Source organism: Cnephaeus nilssonii (assembly GCF_951640355.1).
Source record: "Cnephaeus nilssonii genome assembly, chromosome: 6".
NCBI lineage: Eukaryota > Metazoa > Chordata > Mammalia > Chiroptera > Vespertilionidae > Cnephaeus > Cnephaeus nilssonii.
In genome coordinates, this window is record NC_137077.1 from 53543916 (window position 1) to 53560702 (window position 16787).

At 46.5% G+C, this 16787-nt stretch overlaps 1 protein-coding gene across 2 annotated transcripts in view; it reads right to left on the bottom strand.

Annotated features, from left to right (window-relative positions):
* The window catches only part of TIMELESS (timeless circadian regulator), a 29724-nt gene extending 13189 nt beyond the window's left edge, over positions 1-16535 (bottom strand). For both annotated transcript variants that reach the window (XM_079773633.1, XM_079773632.1), the window contains exons 1-2: positions 16425-16535; positions 58-208 (exon numbers count right to left, since the gene is read on the bottom strand). In XM_079773633.1, the coding sequence (XP_079629759.1) occupies positions 58-139 (82 nt within the window). In that variant the 5' untranslated portion in view covers positions 140-208; positions 16425-16535. The remainder of the gene's footprint in view (positions 1-57; positions 209-16424) is intronic.
* Positions 16536-16787: the final 252 nt, after the last annotated feature.

Genomic DNA, 16787 nt, shown 5'->3' on the forward strand with positions numbered 1-16787 from the left:
TTCAACAGAACTCAACTCAAGCAAGTTTTTTACCTGTTTCCTCAGAAAGGTACTCACCTAAGCAATCTGGTTCCTTGTGGTACGTGTCTCCCTCCAAGTAGCCAAGGGCACTGCATGTGGCTAGAAGTTCGCAATTCATCGTGCATCAGAGGAGCAGCCAACAGAGAGGTTAGGCAGGTGGACGCAGGGGAGATAAAAATGGCGAGTCCTGCAGAGACAGGGAAAGGTAACAATTATAGGATCTTCTCCATGAAAGGGAGAGGGGAACAGGGCAGGGCCCTGATGAGCAGAGTATTCTGAACTGGATCTTCAAATGCTCCACTTTAAAAAATATATATTTTTTATTGATTTCAGAGAGAGGATGGGAGAGGGAGAGATAGAAACATCAATGATGAGAGAGAATCATTGATCGGCTGCCCCCGCTGCACGCCCCCTACTGCGGATCGAGCCCACAACCTGGATATGTGCCCTTGACTGGAATCGAACCTGGGGCCCTTCAGTCCACAGACCAACACTCTATCCACTGAGTCAAACCGGCCAGGACTCAAATGCTCCACTTTTGTCAGAACCAAAAGTGCTGTTGAGGCTCCAAGCCTAAGCATTAAGCACCTGCCCCAGGCTCTCACTTGGATCTGAAACCATAGAAACAGTATGTTTCAAAGTCAAGGTAACCTAGTAGAAAGAAAGGTTGGTTAGAGAAAGGCACCAATTCGGAGACTTTCCCCCTAGAGAGCTCTGCAGCCTTTTGGAGGAAGCGGGGAATGAACTTCCCTCTCCCTTACACTGCCAGGCCCAGTCCCCTTCCACATCCACTGTTACAGCTCTACATGCCACAAGAAGGGAAGAAAACCCGACTCATGCCACACAGTGACCCCACTTAGGACCTGACTTAGAGGCACTAGAATGCATAAATGAAGCCCCTTCACTCTCCTCCCCAATTTACTCTTAAGTTGTGGTAATCTTCCTAGGAGCCAACATCTAACGGATCGCTGAGGAAAAGAAGCACACAGGGACTGGGGAAGTTTCCTGTCACGGTCCCCAGAAGAACCAGCTCCCTTTTCTGAAGCATGCCACTTTTTAAAAATTAAGATCCCTAAACCCTCATCAGATAATCACGTAAGCACAGGTCCAGAACCCTGGATGTTTTAGAACCTGACACTAATAACGCAGACACACACAAACACATTACATTCTTGACCCGCTACCCGGCTTCTGTGGAAAATGGGAAATATCCATCAACATGTCCCCTTTCACAATCAGCCATGTTGCTCTTAGCCGTGGCAGCTTCCTCTACAAAGACCATTCTCTGTTCCAACCCCGGTCCCCACAGGAAATGGGCCGTGTCCGAAGGACTATGGTTTAATGCCTGATGTTATCGCCCAGACTGCGTGTGAGGGGTCTGCTGTTCCAGCTGCCTGCTAGCCCTCTACCCCTGCCTAGTACTAACCTACTTTCTGACTGTTCAGCCCAACGAGAGTGAACCAGGAACACACTCAATGCAAGACTGAAGGGAGACCCCCTCGCTGCCCTTTCTCATGGGATCTGCAGGCCCTGGGACCTGGGCAACCTCCGACTCTCCTCAAGACACGTCCAGCTTTGTCAGACAGACCACTGGTACATATACATTCTCTCTCTCTCTCTCTCTCTCTCTCTCTCTCTCTCTCTCTCTCACACACACACACACACACATTGAAGGGCTTCCCTTCTTTCCAAGTGGCATCCTAGGAAGCTGACAAAAATAAACAGCAGAGCTGGTTATAAATATGCGGAGTCAGCACACCCTCCTCAAAATAAGACACAGCTTCCCTCCCGCTAAAGGCTGCCTCCTCCGCTGTAGACCAATCCTAAGTACAGATTAAATGTTTGTAAAATTGGCCCCAGCTACCTGTTAGAGGAGGGGGAGAGGAAGCAGATAGGGAAGGAGCCATCCTTGCAGATGTGAGAAGGGAGGAGGTTCTGTAAGAGACCCAGGACCTTCAGGTTCTAATCCCCTGCAGTTTTAAAACAAAACAAAACAAAACACATTTTTATTGATTTCAGAGAGGAAGGGGGAGAGAGATAGAAACATCAATGATGAGAGAGAATCATTGATCAGCTGCCTCCTGCACACCCGCCATTGGGGATGGAGCCCACAAGCCAGGCATGTGGTCTGACCTGGAATCAAAACTGCAACCTTCTGGTTCATTGCTCAACCACTGAGCCTCGCCTGCAGTTCTGACAAAACCAGAGATTAACAGGAAAAGCAGAGGAATAAATGGGTCTGGTGACCTATTGTAAAGCTTCCAGGCCAGGGGTCAAGAGGCAAGCTGGCAGTCTTGTGCTTATTCATTAGAATTGGAATAAAAGAACTCCCAAAAGGAGTTTCAGCCCTCCCTGGTGAAAACACTACTGAAAAAGCAGTCAGGGACAGAAAACTTACAGTTTACTCTTTCATGCTAAACAGAAGCTCCTCACCTAGTCTGTCGGGCGGATTCCTCTCCTAGATCACTGATTATGTCTTATATCTACATCACACATACCCACCCAACCCACCACTTCTTAGATCCATGCTTGGTTGCCTCTTCTGACCATCTACTCCTCACTCCCCAGGAACATAAAGGTACCTATTCCAAGACAGAGAGCCTCCCACGCTCTCTATATCTTTGCTCAGTTTATTCCCTCCTTCTGTGAGGTCCTCCTTCCTCCCTTAACCCCAAAAGTTGTAAGCCTATCTGACCTTCAAGATCCAGCTCAAATGCCATTCCTTTTTCGATTTGTTGTTCCACTTATTTATGCATTCATTGGTTGTTTCTTGTATGTGCCCTGATCCAGGAAAAACTCTTAAATGTTTCTTGGTGTAACAGAAAGAACAGTACCATGGTGGTGGTGGTGCGGGGGGGGGGGGGGGGGGGGCGGGGGCGGGGGGGGAGTGTCAAAGTCCTGGCTTCACCGCCTACCTGCCTATTATTCGCCAAGTTTATCTTGGCCTCCTCATCTGAAAAATAAGGGAAAGGATACTGTGGCAGCCATGGAGGTGCCTGCTCAGATTCTTCTTCAAGAATGAGCTTGCCATTCAGCTGCAAAGCATAAGGCTAGCTGACAGCACCTCCAGGCCCCACCTCAGCCCTACTCTTCCCTGGCAGCCCCCAGCTAATGACGAAGCTCAGAGGTAGAGGGCCTCACAATTTCTGTCCAACAAGGACGCCAGGCAATCCTTGCTTCCGAGTTTCCCATTGGGTTGGCTGAGACTGTGAGATCTGCCTTGTAGTCTGAGGTTTACCCTGCCCCCAATCCTACTCCCCTCTTTTATGGTTACTGTATTGTGAGAATTCAATTAATCTACATAAAAGCACATTGTAAACTGTGATGGATAATACAAAGTTAAATTAAAAATCAGTGGTTCCGCGCTAGCTGGTTTGGCTCAGTGGATAGAGCGTTGGCCTGCAGACTGAAGGGTCCCGGGTTCGATTCTGGTCAAGGGCATATGCCCGGGGGGGGGGGGGGGGGCTTGACCTCCAGTGGGGGGCATGCAGGAGGCAGCCAATCAATGATTCTCTCTTTCTCTCTCTCTGAAATCAATAAAAATATATATTTTTGAAAATCAGTGGTTCCCATGCTTAATGTTTCATGTACCAGTATATATCCCCCCAAACTGGGAAAACTATCTTATCTTGACTGATAATAGAGATATTAAAAATATAAACACTTTTTAAAACCCCCCTCTAACATCTATTAACACCATTGTTTTGTAAAAGAAACACTTTAACATAAAGTATGTATGATACAATCCCACCAATGTCCTTTCTTTAAGGCAGGCGTCCTCAAACTACGGCCCGTGGGCCACATGTGGGTGTTTTTGCCGTTTTGTTTTTTTACTTCAAAATAAGATATGTGCAGTGTGCACAGGAATTTGTTCATAGTTTTTTTTAAACTATAGTCCGGCCCTCCAACGGTCTGAGGGACAGTGAACTGGCCCCCTGTTTAAAAAGTTTGAGGACCCCTGCTTTAAGGTGTATGATAGATAAGTTTTCATGAAAAACTTCCCTAGCCCTGGCCAGGTAGCTCAGTTGGTTAGAGCATTGTCCCAAAACACCAAAATTGTGAGCTTGATCCCTGATCAAGGCACATATAACAGTCATATAACCGATGAGGGTATAAATAAGCGAAACAACAGATCAATGTTTCTCAGTCTCTCCCTCTCTCTCTGAAAATCTATTTAAAATTTTTTTAATACAAACAAAAAATAACCCTACTCTAAATTGCCCTTATTTTTCTCATTTCACTTCAGAATGATAGAAATGTTATTACAGAATAGTACTGTTCTTCTGTCTGGTATTTAGGAATTAAATTTTTTTTTATAATTAGGTACTATTTATAGAATAAAAGTCAAACCAGCCCAACAAGAGGGCAAGGTTTCCTTTTATTTTGTTTATTGCTGCAGTCCTATGCCTAGAATAGAGCCGGACATACAGAGAACATGTAATACTTATTTTCTGAATGATTTCATTCTGAATCAACATATTATCATGAGTCATACTCTTTGGAACCAGTGAGCCCATTTCAGGGACTATAACCCAAGAAAACAATCCAAAAAAGAAAGGAAATCACTTGTACAAAAACAAAAATAATACATCTTCCTAGTGCACTCTAGTTTATAAAATGCTCTCATAGCATTATTATACTTTGACGTGAATCTCACAACAATCCCAAGTGACAGATTAAAATATCTCCATTTTACAGATGAACAGGCTCAGAGAGAGAATAAACACCCCAATAAGATGTTTACTGATAAGTTATCTTTAATGGTAAAGCCTTGGAGACAACCCAGATATCCCAAACCTGGGGGACATCTAGGAAAACTTTGGACTATAAATAAGTAATATATAACATAAAAACCAACTATGCAAACTAAAACTCAAAAGCCTATTCTAAAAAAGGGCATATGAAGTAGAATGTTCACTATAACCACATAAAAACATGAATGATCTGAAGCAGATGAGGGATCTCAGAAATTACTAGTAAAGATATAGCTTGTATTTAAAAATAAAGTTAACTTATTGTTTTAATTCTTTGGGTGAAATGCTCCTTTCCAATAAAAACAGCCAAGTCAGCCACTGCTGTATTCCCAAGTGTTCCCACCCACCCCCCTTCCTAGCCCAAAGGTGGGCTGGCAGACTGAGATATTATTGTTCAGTTCTTCTCCCCACAGAGATGCAGAGACCAACTGAGTTTCACTCAAAGCCTATAGTCTCCTTTGGTCTCCCTCCTCAGGCCTTCATCTTTGTGCTTTTTATCTCCCACAGTAAAGGAGTTCTGAAACAGCCCAAACTCTTGTATTTCTGTGGACATCAAAGGCTAACCCTGACGCACAGACAAGAGAGTGGGGTCTGCCTTGGCCGGTGTGGCTCAGTTCATCCTGTGCACCGAGAGGTCACCAGTTCTGATCAGGGCACATGTCAGGTTTCTGACTCGATCCCCAGTCATCAATTGACTCAATCCCCAAACATCAATTGGTCGATGTTTCTATCTCTCTCTCCTGAAATCAGTAAAAACCTGTTTCTCTCACATCGATATTTCTCTCTGTCTTTCCCTCTCTCTCTAAAAATCAATGGAAAAATATCCTTGGGTGAGGATTAAAAAAAAAACAACAACCACTTTTTTTTTTTTTAAATGGTGCAGCTGCTGTGGAAAACGGTTTGGCAGTTCCTCAAAATGTGAAACACACAGTTACCATATTACCTATCACCCACAATCTCACTCCCAGTTATACATCTGAGAGAAGCAATATGTCCACACAAGAACGTGCAGTACACAAATGTTCACGGCAGTACTATTTATAAGAGTCAAAATGTGGAAAAAACCCCAATGTTCATCAACTGATGAAGAAGCAAAAAGTGGTATATCTATACAAGGGAATATTAATTGACAATAAAAAGGACTACTGATAAATGCTATAACATAAGTAAAACTTGAAAACATTATGTTCAGGGAAAGAAGCCAGGCACAAAGGGACACATATTGTATGACTCCATTTATATGACATGTCCAGAATAAGCAAATCCATAGAGACAGAAAGTAGATTAGTGGTTGCCAGGGACTGGGGTAAGGAGAGTTGGGGAGTCACTGCTAGTAGGTATGTATGGGGTTTATTTTGGAGGTGATGAAAATACTCTAATATTAGATAGTGGGTAAATGGTTGCAAAATTCTATGAGTTATATCTCAATACAGATGTTATTAAAAAACACCCCCACACAATTTTAATCCTTACCCGAGGATATTTCCATTGATCTCTAGAGAGAGAGAGAGAGAGTGGAAGGGAGGAAGGAGGGGGGAGAGAGAGAGAAACATCGATGTGAGAGAGACACATTGATTGGTTGCCTCCTCACACTCCCTGACTTGGTCCAGGGATGGAGCCTGCAAACTGAGGTACATGCCCTTGACCGGGAATCAAACTTGAGACCCTATGGTCCTCAGGCTGATGCTCTAATCACTGAGCAAAACTGGGCAGAGCTTCACTATTTAAAACACCCAAAAAACTAAGGACAAAACCTCAGGATAAAGTGCAGCTTTTTAAATTTGATAAATTTCATTTTATGAAAAAACACACACAGTAATTACACTGTATTTTCACATTTCATCACAGATGACAACTTTGTCAAACATCTTAGACCTAGCAGATGTGGACATTTAAAAGCAATGTTACGCCGAAACCGGTTTGGCTCAGTGGATAGAGCGTCGGCCTGCGGACTCAAGGGTCCCAGGTTTGATTCCGGTCAAGGGAATGTACCTTGGTTGCGGGCACATCCCCAGTGGGGGATGTGCAAGAGGCAGCTGATCGATGTTTCTCTCTCATTGATGTTTCTAACTCTCTATCCCTCTCTCTTCCTCTCTGTAAAAAATCAATAAAATATATTTAAAAAAAAAGCAATGTTACTAAAAAAAAAATAAATAAGTAAAAGCAATGTTACTTTTCCCACCAAGTAGTTCAGATGAAGCAATATTCATCTGAAATTAATATTCACAGGCTTCAAAATGCAAGAACCAAAGAAAAACAAAAGATGAAATATTAAATACACTTACAATTCAAAAGAGAAAATTCATTTCTTGAAAACAAAATAAAACCAAAGAAAAAACTCTGCCCCAAACTAACCCTGTTTGAAGAACCAGCTTTGAGAATCACTAGTATGAACAGAATTGAGGCAGGATAGTAAGAAACTAGGAAAATTCCTTGGCAAGTGGAATGGGGAAATTGAGACAGACAGCTGAACAAACTGGCCTGACCGAGCAATTTACATCAGATACAGAAGGTCACTAGGGCAGAAAGCCCCAGATGCTTAGCAATAGGCAAAACTGGTGCCAGACTCTCCCCCTGGGCGGCCTTTCCTCCCCTGGCATATCGCAAGTCCAAATGGCTGACCTTTCACATCGGGTCATGTGGCTCAGACCCTCCCCTGACCTTTCCTCCCTAGAGATAACATCTAGGCCAAGCATGTCAAACTTGCAGCCCATGGGCCACATGTGGCCTACAACAAATATTTTTGCATATAATGGTATGTAAGAAACAGTTTTAATAAAAATTTCGTAACTTAATTTTTGCAATATCCTGTTATACGTAACTAGAGGCCCGATGCACGATGATTCGTGCAAGAATGGGCCTTCTTTCCCCTGGCTGCCGGCACCACCTTCACTCCAGACCGGAGCCACCTTTCCACCTTCCCATGCTGCCCAGAGGCCTGGAGCTGCTGGGGCAGTGTGGAACACCCCTGGCTGCTCGGTGCCTGCATATGCAAATTAACCTGACAGCTTTGTTGGGTTAACCCTTTGCACTCGCTTGCTTTTTTCTCGATTCCTTTATTCTAATGCTAACCTTGTCGAGACATCTGAGTGCAAAAGGTTAATTTGCATACACACTCCTGATTGGCTGGTGGGCATCATGAAGGTACAGTCAATTTGCATCTTTCTCTTTTATTAGTGTAGACTAGCGTTCCCGTTGCAGGAAAAATCCTGCAATAGGGTTTCCTGCTGCACTCTACCCCACCCTGCCTGCTCTCCTCCCTTGTCCCCCGCCCTGTTCTCCGCCAGCCCCCCTGCTTTTCTAACTTCTCCGCCAGCCGGCTCTCCTTCCTTCTCCCCTGGCCCCGCCTCCGCTCCTCCCTTCTCCCCCGGCCCGCCTTCTCTGCCAGCCTGCCTGCTCTTCCCTTCTCCCCCACCCCGCCTTCTCCGCCAGCCCGCTCTCCTTCCTTCTCCCCCGGCCCCGCCTCCGCTCCTCCCTTCTCCCCCAGCCCCGCCTCTGCTCCTTCCTTCTCCCCCGGCCCCGCCTCCGCTCCTCCCTTCTCCCCTGGCCCCGCCTCCGCTCCTCCCTTCTCCCCCAGCCCCGCCCCTTCTCCCCCGGCCCCGCCTGCTCAACTTCCTTCTCCCCCGGCCCCGCCTCCGCTCCTCCCTTCTCCTCCCCCCGGCTTGCTTGCTTCTCTGCAGCTTTGCTCCCTTCTGCAGCTCTTGGCTTCTTTCTACGCTGTCGCAATATGCAAATTAGCCGCCATCTTTGTTGGGATAATTTGCATATTCGTCCTGATTGGTTGGTGGGCGTGGATTGGCTGGTGGGCGTGGGTTGGGCATAGCGAAAGTGCGGTCAATTTGCATATTTGTCTATTATTAGATTAGATTATTAATAACAAGCTACAATGTTTACTAATGACTGATTACTATAATTGTGTTGTCCATTTCCCTTCCGCACCTAATGCGCACCATTTCTCTCCACTAATATAAGCAGCGAATATTTTAGCAGCTGATTGCCACATCATTAGTCTTGGACTGACTTGTTTGGTGTGGGCAACAGGAAATATTTTGCTTTCGGAGAACAAGAAAAATAGGTTTATGTGTATTACACTTATTAATTTGTGCAGTTATTCAGTGACTGGTAAGTTAATGTTCAAGAAAAAATATTTTTATTAAAATGTTCTATTATGCCGAAACCGGTTTGGCTCAGTGGATAGAGCGTCGGCCTGCGGACTGAAGGGTCCCAGGTTCGATTCTGGTCAAGGGCATGTGCCTTGGTTGTGGGCGCATCCCCAGTAGGGGATGTGCAAGAGGCGGCTGATCTATGTTTCTCTCTCATCGATGTTTCTAACTCTCTATCCCTCTCTCTTCCTCTCTGTAAAAAATCAATGAAATATATTTTAAAAAAAAATGTTCTATTATTTTATGTTAACGATCACTCATTTATTTCAGACCTTTGTATTCAGCATGTCTCTATCGAAATAAACGTACGTTTCTATGAAAATTGAAGCGTTTGTTTTCTTGCAGCCCACATAAACTTAAACCTTGCTTATTTGGCCCATGTTAGCCTTTGAGTTTGACATGCTTGATCTAGGCCATCTAGGCCTCAGTTGTATTTTTCTTTTTTCTTTTTTTATCTTCACCCAAGGATACGCTTTTATTGATTTTTAGAGAGAGGGGGAGAGGGAGGGAGAGAGAAACAGTGATGTGAGAGAGAAACATCTATCTGTAGCCTCTCACATGCACCCGACTGGGGGATCCAACCTGCAACCTACATATGTGCCCTGACTGGGAATCGAACCCACCGCCTTTTGGTGTACAGGACAATGCTCCAACCAACTGAGCTACCAGGACAGGGTAGCCTCAGTTGTATTTCAGCTCCAGGTCCAGAAAAGCAGCAAAACCAGATAGGACCAGCTGCAGTGAGTAATGACCACCTGGCCTGGCACTGACCAGTTAGTGGAGACCACGGCCCTGAAGGGCACACCTGGAAAAGACGATGAATATTCCATTGAGATCTCCCCTGAGGCCTGCCCTGAAGCCTCCACCTTTGGAAAGCAGATAAAACCCCTCAAGACAAAGAAGCCAGCGAGTGCCCTCCGTGGAGCACACCCACTTGAATCTCCTCTTTGAGTGAATTTCCTTTCTTCTAAACTCTAAGGATCCCCATGAGACTTGTAACCAGGGAGCAATGTATAGCGGCAGCTCCTGCCAGGCTGACCCCTGAACCTGTCCTCAAGGCCCCCATTTCTCTGACTCTCCAGTGAGCTGACAGCAGCCCTGCCTTCGCTCACTTCTTTCCCATAACATTTCTAGAGCCAAAGCAGCCCCACCTGGGCTGTCTCCTATGGCTTCTTCTAGCCGAGGCCCGTCCTGGTTTCACTGTCCCCAGCCTTAACAAACATCCTCTAAAATCACCTGACTCACGTGAAATCTTTCCTGCAGGAAGTCAAGAACCCACACACTGCTGGCCAGCCTGAGGCAGACTCCCTCTGGGCCTGCTTCCCTTCCGGTAACAGAATGACCTTTGAATTTCAGTTCTGTCCAGTACTGAGTTGGTAATCTTGAGCATGTGGCTTAACCTAAACCTCAGTTTCCTTTTCAGTATGCTGAGAAAACAAATGGGGAAGTTTAAATGAGATCATGGCAAGCAGTGCTACTTCAAGTATGGTCTGCAGACTATTGCTGGCCCAGGCACTACTAGCAGTCTGCATCGATAAGTACGAAAACAAAGCATAAGCATTTAGAACATTTAACAACTCACAGTAATTTAACAGAGTTGGTGTTTGTTGAATCTAATAATAAAGCCTATATTTTTGCTTTTTTTTTCATACAGAAAGCTAGAACAATTTTTCTAGTAATTTAATTTTTCTAGTAACAGTTCTAGTATTTTATAAAAGTACTTTATATGTCAACTAGAGGCCCAGTGCACGAAATTCATGCACGGGGGAGGTGTCCCTCAGCCCAGCCTGCACCCTCTCCAATATGGGATCCCTCTCACAATCCAGGACTGCTGGCTCCCAACCGCTTGCCTGCCTGCCTTCCTGATTGCCCCTAACTGCTTCTGCCTGCCAGCCTGATCACCCCCTAACCACTCCCCTGCCAGCCTGATTGATGCCTAACTGCTCCCCTGCCAACTTGTTTGCCCCTAACTGCCCTCCCCTGCAGGCCTGGTCCCCCCCAACTGCTCTCCCCTGCAGGCCTGGGTCCCCCACAACTGCCCTTCCCTGCAGGCCCCAACTTCCCTCCTCTGCTGGCCTGGTCACCCCTAACTGCCCTCCCCTGCAGGCTTGATCGCCCCCAACTGCCCTCCCTTGCAGGCCTGGTCCCTCCCAACTGCCCTCCCCTACTGGCCATCTTGTGTCCACATGGAGGCAGGATCTTTGACTACATGGGGGCAGCCATCTTGTGTGTTGGAGTGATGGTCAATCTGCATATTACTCTTTTATTAAATAGGATAGAGGCCTGGTGCATGGGTAGGAGTCAGCTGGTTTGCCCTGAAGGGTGTCCCAGATCAGAGTGGGGGTTCCCTTGGGGTGTGGGGCGGCCTGGGCAAGGGGCCTGTGGTGGTTTGCAGGCCGGCCATGCCCCCTGGCGACCCAAGCGGAGGCCCTGATATCTGGGATTTATTTATCTTCTACAATTGAAACTTTGTAGCCTGGAGTGGAGCCAAGCCTCCTGCTTGCTCCATGGTGGCAGCCATTTCTGTTGGGATTTATGTATCTTCTATAATTGAAACTTTGTAGCCTGGAGCGGAGGCCAAGGCATGCCAGGGCTTCAGAAGCTTGGCTTCCTCCATCGCCGGAGGCAACCCTAGCCTCCTGCTCTTTCCAGCTCTGTGGCTGCCGCCATTTCTGTTTGGATTTATTTATCTTCTATCATTGAAACTTTGTAGCCTTGAGTGGAGGCCTAGGCCGGCAAGGGCAGGTGGAAAGCTTGGCTTCCTCCATTGCCGGGGAGACCCAAGCCTCCCTCCTGCTTTCTGTGGCCGCAGCCATCTTGGTTGGGTTTATTTGCATATTCGCTCCTGATTGGCTGGTGGGTGTGGCTTGTGGGTGTAGCAGAGGTATGGTCAATTTGCATATTACTATTTTATTAGCTAAGATTATATCTCTATAAAGCTGGAGGGGAAAAGTACTGATCTGCAACAACTTGGGGGAAGGAAACCCTACCTGATCCTTCAGCAAGATAGTTTCAGAAGCACTAATATCCAGCAATTTACTGAGTGGTGAGCACAAAGGAAGAGCTCTCAATATTAATTTCCTCTCCAGCTACTGACTCGATAGCCAGTCACTAAATGCTTATGGAAGAGCCTTCTAGGCAAAAGGTCATGTTGTGCAAGTGCAACGGTGGTGCTGAAAACTTAACTGCAGAAATAAATCCCACATAACATAGAAGATACGATGTAAAAGACTTGGTGCAGGCTGTCAATAAGTGATATTGAAAAAGAAATTCTGAAAAATGAGGGCTTTTTTCAGGATACAGTGGCAAAGGAGATTTTGTCAGAGGAAGTGTGATTAGAAATGGACTTTCGAAGACTGCATAGGATTCATTCCAGGAAGCTGGGAGGAGGTGAATTTAGGCAGAGAACTGCCATAGCAAAAGAAGAGAGAGAGCCGCTATATGAACAGAAGGGTCCAACAGGAGAGCAACAGAAAGCGAAGCTCGAACCTGCTTTATGGGAAAACCTTGTCTTTGTCTATCAATTCAAGGATTTAGAACATAAACGAGGGAGTCACTGAAGATTTCTGAGCTGAAAAACAAAATGATCAAATTGGGGCCGGACAAAGTAGCGTCACATTTTCTACTATTGTTTCACTCTCTGTGGTCTCAATCTGTGGTTTTTTTTTTCACTGCACTCACCCTGCAAAAGATTCCAACCTCAGATCAATGCAACCATATGCTTTCTAGATTCCTAGACTTAACTGTTGACACTGGTTTGCTGAAGAAAATCATACACACCGAACCCATAGTTTCCAACCTGGGCAGGGCCCTCAGCCTGGCCCAGGAAATCATTTTAGTGTTCCTGTTCCGCTCTTCTTTTTCCCAAAGAACAGCTGTTTCTAACTTTCACCATTATCCTCAAGCCCCTTTACTCTCTGCTTCCGACACCTCTTACCTGGTCTCCCTGCTCTCTTCCTCTTAGGAACAACTGAGGTCATCAGACATGACCTCTCTCAACTCTCTCCACCTAAGCCTAAAAACGTAATACATATTTCAAATGCCCACCCTGACTTCTTTGCTTCTAATCTAAGCCCTCCATTTGTATGACCGATAATCACTATTCTGTCCCTTAGTTGGTTGCTCCTCATTTCTCATTTGTTACCAATCTTCTCTTTATACTGACCCCATCCCCATGAGTTTCTCAGAGATCTTCTATCTTAGGGAGAAAAAACTTAACATAAAACCAAACCTTTCCGCCCAGCCAGTGTCGCTCAGTGGTTGAGCACCGAACTATGAACCAGGAGGTTACAGTTCAATTCCCAGTCAGAGCACATGCCCAGGTTACGGGCTCGATCCCTAGTGGAGGAGTGCAGGAGGCAGATGAGTCAACTGATGATTTTTCTCTCAGCATTGATGTTTCTCTCTCTCTCTGAAATCAATAAAAACGTATCTTAAAAAACACACACCTTTCTTTGACCCCATATTGGCTGCTCCTCAAGAGCTGATGTCCCACAGGTCTGCACCTTTATAGTCCTTTTCCTCACTTTACACAGCCTCTTTTCGCAAACTCACCCTCTCCCACATCTTCAACTACCATCTCTGAACCATTAGCAAGCAAATCTGTATCTCTTACCCCTGAGCTCTCATGGTGACAATCCCACTAATGAATAGCACCGTCTACCTGTACATCCTGTGTATATCTCACACTCAGCATATCCAAAATTGAACAGCCATCCCCCTGCCCCAAATTTGTCTCCATTTATGTGTTTTTTTTTAATTGATTTTTTTACAAAGAGGAAGGGAGAGGGATAGAGAGTTAGCAACATAAATGAGAGAGAAACATTGATCAGCTGCCTCCTGCACACCCCCGACCAGTGATGTGCCGGCAACCAAGGTACGTGCCCTTGACCGGAATTGAACCTGGGACCCTTCAGTCCGCAGGCCGACGCTCTATCCACTGAGCCAAACCGGTTAGGGCTCCACTTATGTTTGGATCTTTCAGCGGCTGACACTATCTACTCAGTTATTCACAGAAGAAACCTCGGAGTTATCCCAGATACCTCAGGTCACTGACTCAGGCCAATTCTTCCTTAAATTCTCCTATCCGACCTCTGTCCATCCCCATACTCAGGACCTGAGCTAAGGCAGTCGGACCTGCCTTACTTCAGGTCCTGAGTATCTCTTGCTTAGATTATTCAACTGCGTCCTAACCGCTTTCTCTGCCTCCAGCCTTGTTCTCTTCCGTCTACCCACAATATGGTTACCAGATTTGGCCATATAACCACCTTGCCTACAATCTTCCAATGGATACCTAAAAAACTTCTGAGTGATTGTCTCTGGAAAGACTGGGGGTGGGGAATCTGCAGGAGAAATATTTACCTTTCAAATCGTAGTGCATGTCTACCATTAACATGCACTACTCTACAAAACAAAATTTCAGTGGCCGCTAATGCTTACAATACGAAGTCCTTCATGATCTACCTGCTTTTAAGCTTCTCTCTCAAGCCATTCCTCTGTCTGGCCCTGGAGTCTATTCACTCATCTTTTAAGACTCTGCCCAACTGGCACCCCGTCCTGACTTCTCCAGACAGAATGGACATCTTTTTTTGTGCCATTTAATAGAGTTGCATCATGGCATCAGCTCATGTTGTACAGAACGCTTAAACAGATTGTTGTTAAAATGTCTGTCTCCCTCCATGAGCCTTAGATTCCCTAAGAGCAGGAACTGCTTCTTAGTCTCCTTTGAATTTGCAGAGTTTAGTTTCTGAATAAAAATTTAAGGGGGCAGAGGGGCTTGGATAAGAGTGTTTTAAAAATGCTCATCAGGCCCTGGCTGATTTGGCTCAATGGATAGAGCATCAGTCTGCAGACTGAAAGGTCCCGGTTCGATTCCGGCCAAGGGCACATGCCTGGGTTGCGGGCTCAATCCCCAGTAGGGGGCATGCAAGAGGCAGCCAATCAATGATTCTCTCTCATCATTGATGTTTCTATCCCTCTCTCCTTTCCTCTCTAAAAAAAAAAAAAAATCAATAAAATATATTAAAAATGCTCATCAGGTGATTCTAACTCAATCCCCCTTAACAACTGCACTATAATATAAATTCCCTGAGATCAGGAATCACTGTGTTCAGCACAATGTAGATAGATGCTCAATATATGGTTCCTCATCTGAACCCAAGTAGACAAGTCTCAGAGGTGCGGAAGGAAAGGTTAGGGCTGAAGTTGTGGAAGTATCAGGATGTACCAGGATAGTGTGTGAAGTTGTGGAAGCAGATAAGCTTACTCCAGAGTTTGGAGTGAGGAGGAAGGAAGCCAAGGCAGACTTCTTTGTCACACTGTAACTGCAGAGGACTCATTTACATGTGTTTTTCCTTCCAGACTGTGAGTTCCTTAAAGGCAGGAACCCTGTCCTATTCATCTCTCTGTCCACCTGGCACTGAGCACACAGTACAGTGCAAGGTACATGTGAGGAGCTCAGGAACATTTTACTGAGTTGTACCAGTGCCACTGGGAGCAGAGGTACAGTACTTAAAGGACACACAGATGTGACTACTTCGGCCTGGAAGAGCTGGGAATTGAGGTTTTCAGAGGGATGACTGAGCTCAGTCCTGAAAGAGAAGTTCACTTGGCAGAGAAGTGGCCAGAACTTCAAGTAGAAGGAACAGCAGGAGCATAGGTACCAAGGCATGAAAGGGCACAATGCAGGCACACCCTTCCCACGTGGCTGGGAGTCAAGTGCGTGAGACAGGAAACATATTAGGGAGCTTTGGAAAATGAGGCTTAGAGGGTCAGGGCCACACTGTGAAAAGCCATGGACACCCACCTAAGAATGTAAGCCAGGCTGTGGGTGGCCTAAGAGGAGTTTTAAATTTAATCTGAAATGGCCAGATTGACTTTTTATGAAGATAACTCGTGGCAGCATGAAAGGCAGAGTAAAGAATTGAGAGACTCAAAGGAAGGAGCTTAATTAGCGGCTGGCGCCTAGTTAACAAACACACGCAGAGGCAGTATAAACCCTCCTTAAGTTTTACACCCAAGGGAAAGCAGGGGAGGGAATAAGAAATCCATTCTATAAAAAACCCCAAGATATAAGTCAAGCGACCTCGAATTCCGCTCCCGCTGACCACCAAGCTGCACACCTGTTTTTCGGGTCTGAACTGGAGGGCGTTCCAAAGTGGAAATGCCCAGGAACCTGTTCTACCTTCGGGGTTCCAAGCCCCATCCCATCACAGCTCCCCACCCCGACACCCACCCCCACCCCCACCCCCACGAGGACCAGGCTGTGCAGAGGGCGCGGGGAGAATGAAGGAGCGAGTGGGAAACGCCCCGGCATCCACCTAGGACGCAGGGTGGGAGACTGCGCGTGCGCACCTGAAGCGTGCGCGCCCCGCCCTTCGCCTTTAAACCCGGTGGCGGGAACGGGGACTTAGCACCTCCCGGAGTGCCCCGTGGCTTCGCAGGGACGCAGTTCTCTTAAACCCCTCTAACCCACACATTCACTCACCCGCTCCCCACCGGTGCTCGGGGTCCCCTTGGAGCCCGCGGCCCGCGGCCAGTCTTTCCCGCCACCTAGCTCGGGGGGACCAATCTCCGCCGGCGTGCGGCGCGGGGCGGGGCGGAGCGGCGCGGGGCGGGGCGGCGCAGCCCGCCCCGGGCTGGGCTGGTCCAAGGGACCCTAGCAACCGGGGGTGGGGCCTGATGACAAAGTAAGGAAAAGGGAAGGGAGTACAAGTAGTTTCATCTGAATCGATCCTCTACGTTGCGCCTAAAGTCACAACGCAATTAATTTTCTGCTGACTTAAGATAACAGGAATCAAAGTCCGATTAGATGTAAATTTACAAACATTCTTCCCCTTCTCCTAGTCAA